At 40.2% G+C, this 15,835-nt stretch overlaps 1 protein-coding gene across 11 annotated transcripts in view; it reads right to left on the reverse strand.

Annotated features, from left to right (window-relative positions):
• Window positions 1–15,835, reverse strand: part of TENM3 (teneurin transmembrane protein 3) — a 676,880-nt gene that overhangs the window by 20,605 nt on the left and 640,440 nt on the right. For all 11 annotated transcript variants that reach the window (XM_074992970.1, XM_074992971.1, XM_074992972.1 and 8 more), the window contains one exon: window positions 131–306. In XM_074992970.1, the coding sequence (XP_074849071.1) occupies window positions 131–306 (176 nt within the window). The remainder of the gene's footprint in view (window positions 1–130; window positions 307–15,835) is intronic.

A 15,835-nucleotide genomic window follows, 5' to 3' on the forward strand; every position in this document is an offset into this window, starting at 1 on the left:
ATTTTCACGAACAGCTGCTGTACTAATATACCCTTTATGCAGCTGTTCTGAATACATTATGCACTGAAAAAAACAGATTTGCAGGTCAGTATCTGATAAGTACCTGTTGTTTTTGTTTTGTTTACATTACCTTGAACCATTGTATAGAAAGAATCAATTGATGATAAGTTTGAAGTGATGCTGACATCTTCCTCTCTGCTAGATGATTCAATGTCTACTGTAATGGCCCTTTCCATTTCCCCATGAAGGTTAGTCACCACTCCAGTTGGAAATGTAACATTTGTGAGACGACCCTCACTGTCATAGCTAAAATAAGACAAAGTAAAACAATACATTGTAAGAACAAATTATTTTCACTTGCAAATAAAACGAACAAATAGCAGCCATGGACACAGTAAGAAACGATTCCTTTTGTGCACGCTATATGCACAATGAAGAAATCAAACATACTTTGAAGTCATCAAAAGACTGTTTAACATACAGGAGCCACAGTATTGACAGCAAGAGCAAACAGAGGGATTTCCAACTCTGCATATTATTCTTTGAAATGGAAGCAAATTCATGGTGCACATCTAATTTGCTGTTTCAAAGGAAACATGCTTGGTGATATAATTTCTTAGCATGCTGCACTTGCTTTCTATTATCAGAGTACATTTATTTCACTGTTATATACGGAATTCCCCAAATCTTTCCTGCACCATTCCTTAAGAGAGATTGTCTCAGGGATCCATTTCTCTTGGCATCCATAGTTATTCATCTTATGTGCCCTTTCGTGTTCCTGACTGCTTAACATCTCTTGCCTTACTAAGACAAGTAATAGTAGAAGAGTATTTAACATATTTTAGCTGTCTTTTTGAAACTTAGCTAGAAATAAGGTTAGCCAGCGAAGGAATTACTGTCTGTGTCCGCAGTGAGAACTGCTGTATTCCTTTAAATCGTATACACTCTATTTTCCTGCACATATTTCTTTATAACAACTATATATCTACTCAGCTTTAAATATGTATATAAAACTTCTATAATAGAAATAAACCTGAATTATGAAATGTGCCTTTTCCATTGTCATGTTAATTATAATTCCTTGTATGACATGCACAGTATCGAAGACAGCGGAGGAATGGTGTGGAGAAAACTAAAATATAAGGTGTGTGTCATTTTGCTAAAACAGTTCTGTCTTTTCCACCAGCCACAGGAATTTTTAGGAGCCTAATGAGGATTCCATGTCTCAGTAGCTGCATTCATTGCTGGCAGAGCAGATCTTAATGGGTAAGTAGCAGCCAATCTCTATGAAGGCACAGAGGTTCAGTATAAGTTGGAAAAGACATGGGATTCATGCCACTTTTATGACAAGAGTAAGACTAAGTTATAGTTGCATACAATGTTCCCACTCAGCTTTTCTATCCATGTGCAGAATTTTTTTCATCTAAGTGCAGATTAGTTTTTTTATGTAAATGTGTTATGAACATAAAAGGCATGTAGGACTGTGCACCAGCAATAGAAACAAAACAACCTAGCTGAGGGTGCTCTGCCAATCAGCTGGGCAGCATCTGAATCTCTCCAGAGTGACCGCACAAACCCATATGAAAAACTGGCTGCATCTGTGTTTTATGTTTTACACTTAATTCTTCCTTACAGATGTGAGTAAAGTTGCGCTTTCTGCCGAACTGCTCATAAATAATGTGTCACTGAATTAATTTAAATGTCAATGTCTCAACCGTGGCTCTTCCAAAGCATTAGGTAGGCAATAGCGATTACCCTCAATCTTTCAAATTCAATTCATTCAGCGTCGTACAAGTGCAACAGCTTTTGACACACTCCAGAAGGATGTATATGGCTCTGTCATCTATTTCTATTACCAAAACCACCAAATATATTCTGTTTCTACAGAGTGTCCTGTCTTTCTCCTGCTGGGCTCAGGTCTCTCTCTACTGTTCTCTCAAATATCCCTCAGTTCAAAGGACACCAGACATTTTACATCCAAAGTTCCCACAATGGGGGGCAAAACCCCCCAGAGTTCTCTCAGAGATAGAAATTGTGGGACTGAAGTAACAGAAAATGCTGTCTACTTTGAGGGAATGATTTAAACCCTCAGCTTAAAATCAATTTGCTTAGATATTTGCTTTACCTATCATAAATATCACAAAAGATTACTGTAACTGAAAGGGATTAGGGTAAAAATAATTCTCAAGTTTTTCAGTTTGATTGCTTTTAGATTTGACAGTGCTTTGTGTATATTAGTTTCATCCTTTAACTACAGACCATTTCCGATGTTTATGGATGATTTTCACACAGCAACAGGAGAGGGAAGTCTTTTAAAAATAGGAAACTGTGGCTGCTATTACCACAGTAATCAAGAGGTGGACTCATGTTTTACAATTAACCGTATTTTAACATGACACGATTTCTTTGAATTTCCAATATGACTATACTGTGCATCCCTTGTTTTGAGTCTTTTTCATATGGTCTACCTTACCTTTAGAACCTGGCAGGTTAAGTGGTATTGTTCTTATGCAGGAAACTGAACCAAATGTACCAACTTTCCTTTCACTTCAGTTCAAATGACATCTGTTAAGGACACCAATTCTACTTGCCATCTCACCCTTCAGAGCCACACAATTAATTTTCTTTCATGCAAATTTTCCCTCTTCATCGCCCATAGGAATGCAAATATTACAATGAACATTCTTTTGTAGGTCCTCCTTTACAGCACAATGTTTTAGGGGAGTGCTTATCAAATTATCTTGCTGAAAATTATTTACTTACATCCTTTGACTTCTATAGTTAAAGAACAGAGCTCATTTCAAATAACTCTTGTTGCCACTACAGCCATAGTTAAGATCACTCTTTAAGGGTAGATGGTAATCTTTGGGCCTACAGAATCACACTATGGTGCGTAACATTGGATCATATCTCTGTGTAGAACAGGCATGTCAAACTCAAAGCCTACTGACAGCCACACAAACAAAAACGGCTTTCAGGGCCACCAAAGAAAATGTACTTATATTAGAAAGCCCTAATTATTTATTATTATAGATTATGTTTTAGGTATATTTTATAATACTTTTCAGCTCTTGTTTGAATAAAATACAATAATTTTAATTGAGAATATTTAATATTAATGTTATTGGTTTAGAATTTTATTAATATTTCTGAGAAAAAAGTCTAGGATATACACCCTAACAAACTTGATCTGCTGTCACCAAACAAGGATATTCCACCAAAGCAGTAAACAGCACCCTAAACCAGGTCACCAGGATTCCCTGAAAGAACCTGCTTCAATATAACAAAACCCCACTGATCAGTCCCTCAGGTGTCACTCACTGCCCTACAATAAAACCCACATCAAATATTTGCAGGGCATTTACGAAGCACATCCCTCAAGAAGAAATCTTTCTCCCACTCCTTCTTCTCGCCTTCAAACGACCCCACCCCCAAACCGACTCAGAAGTGAGCTCCTCAGAGACCAGGCCACAACAGCGCCAAGTGACACCAGCTCCTGCCTGAGGAGATGCAAAACCTGCTGGCCCATCTCCACTGCTATGATCATCAACCCCCTGCCCATTTTGATCTGGTCAAAACCCTGGCAAACCCCTGGACACTGCCCAGCCCTGGTAGCAGCAGACGCTGGGGTCAGAGGCAGGCATGAAGTTCGGCAGTACCAAGACTCCCAGGAGCCAATCTTGTGGCGCACTCCTCCCGACCCCAGCCCTGACGCAACCCAGTGACCCCAAGCAGAAGGGTCCACTCCCAAGAACGCAGCACTCCTGCCCCTCCAGCTGCAACTGGACGGTGGGGCCCCACACCAGACCCCTTGCCAAGGCAAAGACTTCTCCTCCTGGGGTAGGAGCTCACCCTGGCGGAGGCAGTCTGGGGCCTCCCCACTGCTGCCTGGGATGGCGGGAAAGATGCGAGCCGCTTGGGGTGAACCAACACCCTGCTCAGGAGCCAGCCAGGCTGAACCCCATGTACCCCCAACCACGGCCTCATTCTCCACACCCATTTAAGTTCTGAACAGCAGTCTCCAGTCCAACCTCACTAATCTGTGTGTTAGACTGCAAGGGCAGCCCACGCTGATTGGACATACTGCGGGCAGGGACGGGAAGAAGTCGAGTACCTGGGTAAAAACAATCCCTCCCTGTAATCCTTTGAAGCCAACAGCCAGCAGACAAGCCTGAAAAACACACCTCCCAGAAAGCACTGGGAGCCACAGTGCCGCACTCAGATAGTTTGTAAACATGTAGTTGCAGACTGCAAAAAAAAAGTGTGACCGGGACTCATGTTTGACATGTTTGGTAGTGAACATTCCAAGCATAAAGCACTGTGGCTGTTCTACATGTAAGTGACAGTTGCCATTTCATCTCTGCAAGGCTGTGCATGTGGCTGCAGTGGAGTTTAGGGGTCCAAGCATTCTGGTCTCACTTTTTCTAGCATTCCCAGAGCATAAGTAGCAGGCCATAAGACTACTCCCTTAACTGTCCATACTTTCCAAGTTTTACTCATCTGGAGTGACAGTTGTACCCGCTCTTACTGTCAGTCATCCCTATGGGTGAGGAGAGTGAACACTCTTTTGCCTCCAGTTCCCTCTCCTGGCTACTAGTGGTAACATTTGGGATGCTGCACAGGTTGTCAAGCCTTCCTCCTCCCATCACTTGCGTAATCCTCCTGTTGTGCCTCTTAGTGCAGCACAGCAGACCAGCTGTGTTTCCTACTCTCCTGATCCTGTACTGGAGTAGCATAATCAATTTCCTTGAAAGAACCACAAGGTGCATTGTGGGAAGAATGGTAGGTGACTGTGTTCGGAAGAAAGACAGATTCTGGGTTGCACAAATTGTGGGTAGGCAATGTGTGCTAAGTGGTCATAAAAATGCAAGCAAGGGAAAAGATTGATGAGAGTTGGAGCCAGTGGGGATAGTGGTAAAGAGAACCATTGGAACCAAGGAGCTGGGATTAAACAACCTACTGAAAACAGTCAAAATAGAAATTGGAACTTAAGAGAGACAACAGGAGGTAAGCCAGCAATGCAGGTAGAAACAGGAAAGACATGCCATAGCTAGTGCACAGGACTTGTAATCAAGAGCTGGGGATGCATTCCCAATTCACCTCACACGCTTCCTGCATAAATTTGGGCAGGTCACTTCACTTCTTGGTGACTCAGTTTCCCTGACTATAAACTAGCGATAACAGTACTTCCCTCTCTCACAGCTAGATGAAAGGTGTTATATTAGTGCTAATTCTTGGCACATACTATATCATTTTTAGATTGACGGACAGGTTGAATCAGAAAAAGCTCCCTCATTTCAAGTGTTCATATTCTTGAAACATGTCATTTTAAAAGGTGCTTGGAACTTGAAAGCTACAACTGCCTGATACCGGCATTCTGGTTTATGAACTGCTGAGCAAACTCGTAGGGAAATCAATGAAATATTTTTGCATCCCTTTGTAGTCAGAAATGGAAAGCTGAGAGAGAGATGGATGCACTGTCTTCCAAAGCCAGAATGTGAGGAGATGCACCAGGGAAATTCTTGCCTCTCCCAGCAACAACGGGGCAATTTTCTTCTCAAACCCTCTGGATGAACAATTGGTAGAGGTAGGGAAAAAACAGAAGGGGGATGCTCTTTATTCTGAAAAAGGAGACCAAGCCTAAATTGCAGTGAGGATACTCCTCCTTTTCAGCAACCAAGAGAAAGGTGTGGGTGATGGGGCTGCTTTGTTAGAGAATACAACAACCACACAGCTCAACCATCCCAATTCAAAATCAACACGCTGATCATAATAAGAACAGCCATACTGGGTCAGACCAAAGGTCCATCCAGCACAGTATCCTGTCTGCCAACAGTGGCCAATGCCAGGTACCCCAGAGGAATAGGACCGAACAGGTAATGATCAAGCGATCGCTCTCCTGCCATCCAGCTCCAGCTTCTGACAAACAGAGGCCAGGGACAACATTCCTTACCCATCCTAGCTAATAGTCATTAATGGACCTAACCTCCATGAATTTATCTAGCTCTTTTAAAAACTCTGTTATAGTTCTAGCCTTCTCAGCCTCCTCTGGCAATGAGTTCCACGGGTTGACTGTGTGCTGTGTGAAGAACTTCCTTTTGTTTTAAACCTGCTGCTCATTAATTTTATTCGGTGTCCTCTAGTTCTGATATTATGGGAACAAGTACATAATTCTTCCTTGTTTATTTTCTCCACATCTCTCAATTTTATAGACCTCTACCATATCCCCCCCCTCAGTCTCCTCTTTTCTAAGCTGAAAAGTCCTAACCTCTCTCCATATGGGACCATTTCCAAACCATTTATCATTTTAGTTGCCCTTTCCTGAACCTTTTCTTAAGCCAACATGTCTTTTTTGAGCTGAGGAGGCCACATCTGTACCCAGTATTCAAGATGTAGGCATACCATGGTTTTATGTAAGGACAATAAGATGTTCTCAGTCTTATTCTCTATCTCTTTTTTATTGATTTCTAACACCGTTTGCTTTCTTGACTACTGCTGCAAACTGTGTGGATGTTTTTAGAGAAATAGCCACGATGACTCCAAGATCTTTTTCCTGATTAGCTGTAGCTAAATTAGGCCCCATCATACTGAATGTATGCTGTACTGCGATTTCTTTGAGGCTTTCTCAGATCTCATTCAATGAGGAAGCAGCACTGTTAGTTTTCAAAGGCTGAATGCCAACTTTCTATGCCACTCCAAAACATCTAACCTTTTTGGTATTTTAGCTCCTTCACTCTTGCCAGCATTCCTGATTGCTTCACTTCTGTCACCACCTTTCATTTCTCTGATTCATTCACTACACAGCAAAAATCTCTCCTCTCCATATCAAATCCTCATTTCCATAATCTCTCAAATACTCCATCTGTCTTTGACTCTGCTCTTTCAGGAGGTTACCATGTATTCCATTTCATGCTGGATTGTAACATGGGTCTCTCATTTTGTATCTTGACACAGGAGTACACATTGTAGCAGTATTTTATTAAACACAATCTCTTCCATACATGTCCAATTTGACTATTTCCTCATCAGGACAGACTATCAACATCACTCCTGGCCAGTGATTCCTAAACTGGGGTCTGCAGACCCCCAGTCCATGAAAAAATAAATAAAAATCATCATAAAAAATAAATTGTAAATAAATTGAAACATTGCAATCAATTATTATTTTTAAAATAAATATCTTTCAATAGTGTTATTAATTGCGGTCCAAAACTACGGAAACTATGAAACTATGCGATTTCCTTTTTCATTCAATGAAGTGCATATAATGGCTAGAATTGGCTTTGATGGGGGGGGCCTACAAATGGGGGTGATTGGGGGTCTCTGAAAAGTTTGGGGGGTGACTGGGGGTCCACAGTAGTGAAAGTCTGGGAACTGCTGCTCTAGGAATCACCCTGAGCATTCCTGGGACATTTTTCATTTTTTACAATAGCCAATATTGTTACAACCTGTTGCGGAGTTCAGGTCCAAGTGTATTAGTATCAGACAAAGATTTTTCTTCCATCTGTCCAAAGGTCTAATAAGGAATTCTCCCTGGAAATCACTGGCTCTAAAACTAGAGGGAAATTCCCCTCTCTTTGGCTGTTCAAAGCATCTTTGATTTCTGCTCAAACACCCACAAACACACACATTGCTGCTATTCTGACCCTTTCTGATCTTCTTCATGCTGCCCAGGTTCTACAGAAAAGCCACACAAACAACCTGTCATTTTTTTCATGAGGCTGTCAAACATGGTGAACATTTCAAGGGCAAAAAAAAAAGAAAAGAAAAAAAAAGGTAAGCTCACTCACTAGGCACTGCAGACTTTCACACACATTCTCTCAACTTTATTCCACTCCCCTTACCAAAATCACCTCATAGGGTGAATTACCGCAAAAGCGAGACCAAACTAATAATGCCATAGATAGTCAGATGCCTTGGCCTACTTAAGGTCATTTTCTGCTGCCAGCTAGGCTTCTTTTTGACAATGACAAACTCTCAGCAGTAATGATTATCATCTTCTCTGACTCTTGACCTTGTGCTTGCAAGCAGCTGGAATTCTGTCTTCTGATGTCCATCTTCTTCAGTTTTAATTGCATCCCTGCCCATACCATTTTTAGGTTTAGCCTATACAGGGCATTTTCATCACTCTCTTTCACTTTCCAGTGTAGTAACTGCTAGGAAACCCTTCTTGGAGAAGGCAATGTCCCATGCTCAGTTGCAATAATATATCTTTCACCTGTGCTGCCGATGGCATGCATCTCAGTTTAGATACCACTCATCTTAGTTGCAAGAGTCACAGTTTTATACAGTAAATTATTTCTATCTAAAATCAGGAGCTATGAACAACTTCTTAGCAACACTTTCTGTAAAATCTGATGTCAGGTTATGGCTTACATTGTTCTTCAAAGTACCTCTATATAACACGTATTTGCAAAATTCCTCCCATAACAAAATGATTCTAAGTCCAATTTTTTTTCTTTGGTGCAAAATGTCAGTTTCAAAGTGAAGACTCAGGGTTTCTGGCACATTTCTGATAACAAGATGTGCATTTATGTATTTGTTGCCTTGCTTTATCTGAGACCGTACATCTGAGAAATGAGGCATGAACATTTTTCATAATAGAGCTACATATAAATTGGATGGTAGGCTGAACAGTACTATTAATATATTCAGTGAACATATATTAGAAATATCTTCAGTGCATCTCTCTGCTTAGTGTAAGTGAATAGGAAATTCACAAGCCCTTTGCAGATTGCTTTTATTTTGTTTTTCAATAAAGAGGTTCACGTATCAAAGTACTCTTCTAGTGGGTAGCTAAACCAAGTGAGAGCAAAAATAAAAACATCAAAGCTCATCTTTAATAAGTACAAAATGTTGTCATTGTGTAAGTTTATCATCATTTTGATACATATTGAAAATCTGTCCTAATGTGGCAATAAAATGTTTCATTAGGCTTGGTGAGGCCACTAAGCTCACATTGGCTCTGATAGAAATTAGAATCTGTAATGGGAAAAAGAAAATACAGGGATATGAGCTGGTAGACACAGCACTAGTCTGTAAGGATGTTCTTTTCATTATATTTAAACTCAAAACAATATCCTGAATTCCTCCCCACCTACCTCCCAGCCCCAATTTTTTTTTTTATGGTAGCAAATATCAATCTGCCAGTCACAGGTCAAATGCTAGCATAACCTGACGCTAGACGAAATGATCATGATTAAATTGGGGTGAGTCAAATGATTACAAATATTAATTGCTACATTTAAAAAAAATCACAAAATTAAAACATAAGTGCAATTAGTCACAGTTTAAATCACACGGTAAAATAATAGAATACCAATTTAAATTATTGTGCATATTTTTGGATTTTTCTACGTGTTGAAACATACTGATTTCAATTACAAACACAGAATACAAAATGCAGAATGATCACTTCACAGTTTTATTTTGGTTACAAATAATTGGCACTGTAACAAGTTAAGGAAAAGCTACCACAGTCTACAAGTTGAAGAAGGGGCATGTGTACATCAAGCATACCTTGCACGTAAACACCTTTCAATGCTAGCTATAACAGTGCCATGGGAACTCGTGTTCTCTCTTTCAGGCAACGCTGTGAACAAGTAGTGGGCAGCATTATTTCCCATAAGTGTGAACAACCTTGTTGTCTTAGCAATTAACTGAACAAGAAGTAGAACTGAGTGGACTTGCATATTCTAAAGTTTTACATAACTGTACTGAAAAAAGCTAAATTCCACATTTTTAAGTTACACTTTTATGAGAGATCACAATACAGTATATGTATGAGGTGAACTGAAAAACACTATTGATGCTATCTTAACTACAGTGCAAATATTTGTGATAAAATGCTTTGAAATGAGCAACGTATACTTTGTATTCTGTGTTGTAACTGAAATCAATATATTTGACAATGTAGAAAACATCCAAAGTATTTTTATACATTTAAACTGATATTCTAATAGGCTATAGCTATGAGAGAGGCATTTCCAGGCAAAACTAGGCTTTAGTTGGGGAAAAATGCGGAATATCTACACGCAAAATGCATTTTGTCAACAGTTTGTAGGCAAAACCTGGCACATCCATCGGCAGTGTTATACCTCTCCCTGTTCAGGTATAAAATCTCTCTGGACAGTAGTCTGTCCACAAAACAGCCATGTAGATGCTCTGGGGCCCTTTTGTCGACAGAGAGGGCTTCTGGTTAACTGGGCAGTCCTGTTTGCAGAGCTTCTGGTCAGCTACTCCGTCAAGAGAGGCCCAGGCAGTCTGGCTCTCTCCGTCAACAGAGCAGATTGCTCTTTCAATCTGCTTTTATGTGTAGACGCAATCTGTCGACAGAAGTTTTGCTGGGAAATCCCTTTCAACAGCCACTTCTGTCGACAGATGATTCTTGTATAGACGTAACCATAGTGTTTAATAGTGCGATTAAAACTGCAATGAATTGGCATTGATTTTTTTTTTTAAATCAAGTTCATTTGTTTTAGTGAGTTAACTGCAAGTAATTGACAGCCCTAGGTCAAATACCAGAGCTCTTCTAAACCAGTTCTACTCTTTTGCTTCTGATCCATAGTTGATCTTAGGGATAAAGCAAATTGATACTACATAACCCTAAATCCCATAGACTTTTAGTTCCATTTTTATCTATGGGAAGAGGGAGGGGAATCTTCTCTATCACCCTACCTCTTTTTTAAATACTGGGAAATCCCAAAACTATAGGAAATGAGAATTTTATTCTTGATCTGCTGTTCTCTATTAATACAACTGTTTCCCCACATTAACTAGATTACTCAAAAAAGCACAACCTCTACTCTAGTTACACAGTGTGCTCCTCTCTTCTTTTCACTAAAGCTAGTTTCCCCATTCTGACATCTCATCCTGCTTCTCTTAGGAATATTTCTTAGGGGCTCCCTTGACTCTGGACTGTACTATAAGCAAAGCTAAGCACCAGAACAAACTACCTTGGAGGGTTGTAGAATCGCTGCCATTAGCGGTTTTTAAGAACAGGTTAGACAAAACACCTGCCAGGGATAGTCTAGATGATACTTACCCTGCCTCAGTGAAAGGCACTGGCCTAGACAACCTTCCAGTCTTATGTTTCTATTGATTACACAATAATTCTTGATCTAGAGGGGGAAACTGACAATCCCTGTTGGGAGCCTATTAAGTGGAAAAAACACAAAAGGGGAATGTGGCTGGATGAAGAGGAAAACCATTTCTCTTTCTTCTCATCCTTGTACAAAACGACCCTACCATTCTAGACAAAAAGATCATGGCTCTAGTGCTGCTGCACATACAGTGTTTCCCAGAAAAAAAGAAGTAGATCACAATAACCAGAACTGTTGTTGGGTTAATTCCATTGTTGTTGAAGTGCTGTGGAAAGAAGCAGTAGGGTGATGTTCTCCCTTGTACGCAGTCTCAGCTCTCCAAACTGTCATATCTATCTACATTGTCACATCTATGCACTTGCCCTATTTTAACCCTTTCATTGCTGACAAAATACAGAGAGTATTTTGGCAGTGTAAATCCTGGAGCATGACGTTCAAAAGAATGACATTTTAAGATATACCTTGTGAGCCTGATTCTCATTTATGTGGTGCAACGTGTGCCAGTGTAATTAAGAACTGCTCTTGGCATGTCTGGTTAGATTCTAAGGTTACCGTGTAACATCGTTTCACTTTATTTTGAAATATTGGAGCCCCATTAAAACAGTTTAAGGAATAACTGGTAACTCCAGTACAGTATTAAAGTTTCTTAAATTGAAATCTATGTTTACAGAATATTTAGCCAACTGGAAGAAAATTACTTTCCAATTGTTTTACTGCTAGGGCATTATTAAACAGTCAAAGGCTACATCTACATTAGAGAGTTTTGTAGACAAAACTGGGGTTTTGCAGACATAACTTGCAGAGCATCTACATACAAAATGTGCTTTGTCGACAGAAAAGCTGTGTAGACACTCAGGGGCCCAAAAATTGATCTGCATTTATTTGTAGACATGATCTGTCGACAGAAGTTTTGTTGGAACATGTCTTCAGACAGTAGCTTCTGTAGACAGATGCTTCTAGTGTAGACATAGCCAAAGTGAGGATTCCCAGTGTGGATACAGAAATCTTGCCAATCTCTACTTGTTTTAGATGTCTCAATTAAAAATTTTCTTCCTCTGTGTTAGTGAAAGTCACTCTGATGCATAAGGTCAGCTCAAAGCCTGGACGATGTCAGAGCCTCACATATATAATTTCTGAGGATTCATGTGAAACTGTAATGGTTCATGGGCCTTGTACTGGCATACTACAAGGGATGAATTCTTCCTAAAAAATCCTCTGCATCTGCTGTTTATTCCCAGGAAGACAAACTTATTTTTGTGACATTATAACGTTCATAGATACTGACAGAAAGGACAATAACTCTGTTTACATTTCATCTACCAGTTTAAGTGAACGCTTCCCTAATATTTACTACTATTAGGAAAATTCTTCTATACTTCCTTATTCTCTCCTCCTCCTCGCTTAGCTTCTCTCCTGCCTGAGAAGTGTTTGTGTTGCTATGTACAAACAATTTGTAAAATGGGATCAGAAACTTTGGGCTCCAAGGCACTGTATCTCTGTAAATATGAGCTCAACAGTACAAAAGGAAAACAATCAATATTCATCAACAACACACAATTACCCGAAAAGGACGAGCATCCCATTCTGTTAGAGGCTGTGCACACCCCAGAAAGACATGGCCCTTGCCCAAAACATCTTAAAATCTAACTTGAAACAAGACAGGAAGGAAAGGGGGAAGAAAGGATAAAGGATACAATTATGTTGTTACGCAGATTAACTGCTGTATATTTTGTAGACCTGCTGAGGGTGGGGAAGGCCACTTGCCCCCAGGCTCGATGTTTCAAACAGGCCTGGCACTCCAGCCTCTGCCAAAGTAGCAGTAGTGGAGGGCAGAGCTCCAGGCCCCTTTAAAATAGCACTCTGCATGTGGCTCTGAGGGATTGCAGTGGGGAGGCCCCTCCTTCCTTTGGCCCCGCGTGTCGGGCCCCCTCCCACCTTGCCCCCAGGCCCACGGCAGCTGTTGGTGCCACTGATAATTTGTGTAACCTCGATGGTTCCAAATCATCAGAAAGATTTAAAAAAATAAAAACGGTTATTCCCAACTGCCTAGATTTGCCAGCCCTCCAGGATTGTACTGGAGTCTCCAGGAATGCATCCAACCCCCTCATCCCAAAAAGGTTAATCTTTAATGAAAGATGTTCTGTGATGAAATCTCCAGGAATTTGTCCAAACCAAAGCTGGCAACCCTGTAACTGCCATACAATTTAGCCACCCTTACGGGCTGATTCGTTTGTAGGATACTCAGAAGAGGGTCATGAGGCTCGACTGAAGGAAGAGACAATAGCAGCCTGACCAATTTAGAGAAGGATTTCCATACAGGGGAAGTGTGGAGAAAAGCACAGACACATTTATGGGCAAAATGAAAAAGCACACCGCACGAATATCAGTGGCAAAGCTGAGAGAATGGTTGACAAAGTGACAAGAGATGTGTGGATAAGCTGTAAGATACACAGAACGAAGGGCCTTTAAGGTTAGGAGACAAAGCTGGAGTCTGGTGTGGTTGAAAACAGTGCACTGTTTATTTTGGGACTACTCTTGCGTGCACTGAAGTCAAAGAGAATTTTTCATTGACTCAAATGCGCACTGGATCAGACCATCTGTTAGACGGATATATTTTTTCAACATCAAAGTGGGACCTGGAATCGATTTTGACTGATACATGTGAAGGAAAAAAACCCCAAACTTCTGGTTGCACTGTAAGAATACATATTACAGAAAGAGCTACACAAATGAGATGAGAAAATGTTAGTATGGGAGTGATGGAGCTAATGGCATTGCTAAACTTCTCAACTTGCTGGGAGGGAACTACAGTAAATGTTTTCAGAAGCCTGAGGAAAGTTAGGTAGAGCCAGATATTTACGCAGTTAATAAAAGTGCTATTGCCTCCTTGTCAACTACTCTGACTCCTGAGTGCTTTTGTAAACATTACAGACATCATTGCCTGATTTTCTTGATGGAAATCAGGCACATCTCACTTCCCCCTGCATGGAAGCTTTATAACACTGCTGATCATTGTTGCCATTGTGATATTATTACCTATTTGATGGTATCTCATTTCTATTTTTATTACTTAGCTTACCTTTAAAGACTAATATTATTCTAAGGAACGAAAAATGAAGAAAAACGGTAAAAGCACATGAACTAAGATACACTATTTTGTAGCTGGCTAGCATGGAGATTTGGTGCTCTATAAATATCTAGGTAGCGAGATAAATTCATTCTTCAGAGTTTTCGCATCAGTGCCTAGAGCACTGGAATATGCTGCTTTTCAGCATGTTTATTTTTGTTCTCTAAGCAGGCACCTTATGAAATAGTGAGAGGATTTTATTGTTCATTCTAAAGATAATTTTTCCAGATTTGTAGTTTTTACACAGCAAAAAGAACATCTGCCACCTTTATGCGCAAAGTGAATGGACTTTTCCTGGAAGAATTTCCTCCGCATAGGGCAAATTGTGGGCTACTATGAAGCAGCTCGGCGTGGTTCCACCACCTCCTTGGTTAGCTTTGCCACACATTTGCTGATGCCACCCTCACTAGAGTTTTACCACCGGGAATAAAAGCAACATGGCACATCGAGGCAAGGAGAGGAGATGGTATAATGGCATAAAACTCCTCTATGCCCTATCCATGGGTGGCGTAACAGCTTCCACCAAGAGCAGAAATTAATGCTGCTCCCTGCTGCAGTGGTTGGGAAGACAAAGTTCATGGAACCAGGACTGTCAGCCTCCACATTGCACTGCACATCTTCAGGGATTTTTTAAAGAGATTTGACGGAAAAATGTGAGTAAGGAATACTGAGCTGAGTCAAGGAGAAGATTTAAGGTGACTGGGATACCATGGAAGGAGGAGAAGGCAAGAAAGGAATCTGAAAAGAGACTGAACACAGTCAATGTAGCAAACATGGTGAATGATAATTTTTGCCCATCACATTTATTACTCATTGATGGGAGATCAGATGGGTAGGTGGGAGGAGATAGTAATAGTTGCAACAAGAGTTACTCAAGGCCTGAATGAGCATGTTGGTGGTAGGAATAGAGAGAGCGAATAGGTTTTGAAATGTTTTAGAAGTAATGAAAAGCATGGAGTAACTCAAGGCAGAAACAGACAAGATGTATTTGATCACCTATAGTCCAGCCACCTGACAGTCCAGGGGATGTGTAGTGTATTTTCTAATGTTAGGTTAATTCAGAGCAGCAAAGTCAAAGAATTTTAAATTTGCGTAGCCCATAATGCTTACCGCCAAGCTATTATGATACCATATAACAGAAGAACAAATAACTCAAAACCCGTACAGTACAAAGGGCCAAATCCTTCCTGTATGATTCTTTACATGTGATTGCCAACTAGTATTTCTGTTCAGTGAGAAATTCTGACATTTAAAAAAAAATTAATTCAAAGTCCAAATGAAAAGCTGACATTTCATGCAAAAGCAAAAAGATTCTGAAAAAATTCCATGTGGAACCACTGAAACATTTTGTTTTGATGACAACTTTTTTGTTTGCATCATGTAAATATGTTTCCTTTTGATCAAATGGAAATGTCATTTAAATAATGTCAGATTTTCTCCTCTAAATTATCCAAGACGATTCAATGTTATCACTTGTAAGAACACTTACTGCAATCAACACATTCTTGCAGAATGGTTACAGCTCAACAAAACTGCATTATCAACAGAAAGTGTTCTGTCCATCTTTTTTAAATAAGATGATCTACTTCTGTGGGCTATCCGAGTT

Source organism: Carettochelys insculpta, chromosome 4 (assembly GCF_033958435.1).
Source record: "Carettochelys insculpta isolate YL-2023 chromosome 4, ASM3395843v1, whole genome shotgun sequence".
Lineage (NCBI taxonomy): Eukaryota > Metazoa > Chordata > Testudines > Carettochelyidae > Carettochelys > Carettochelys insculpta.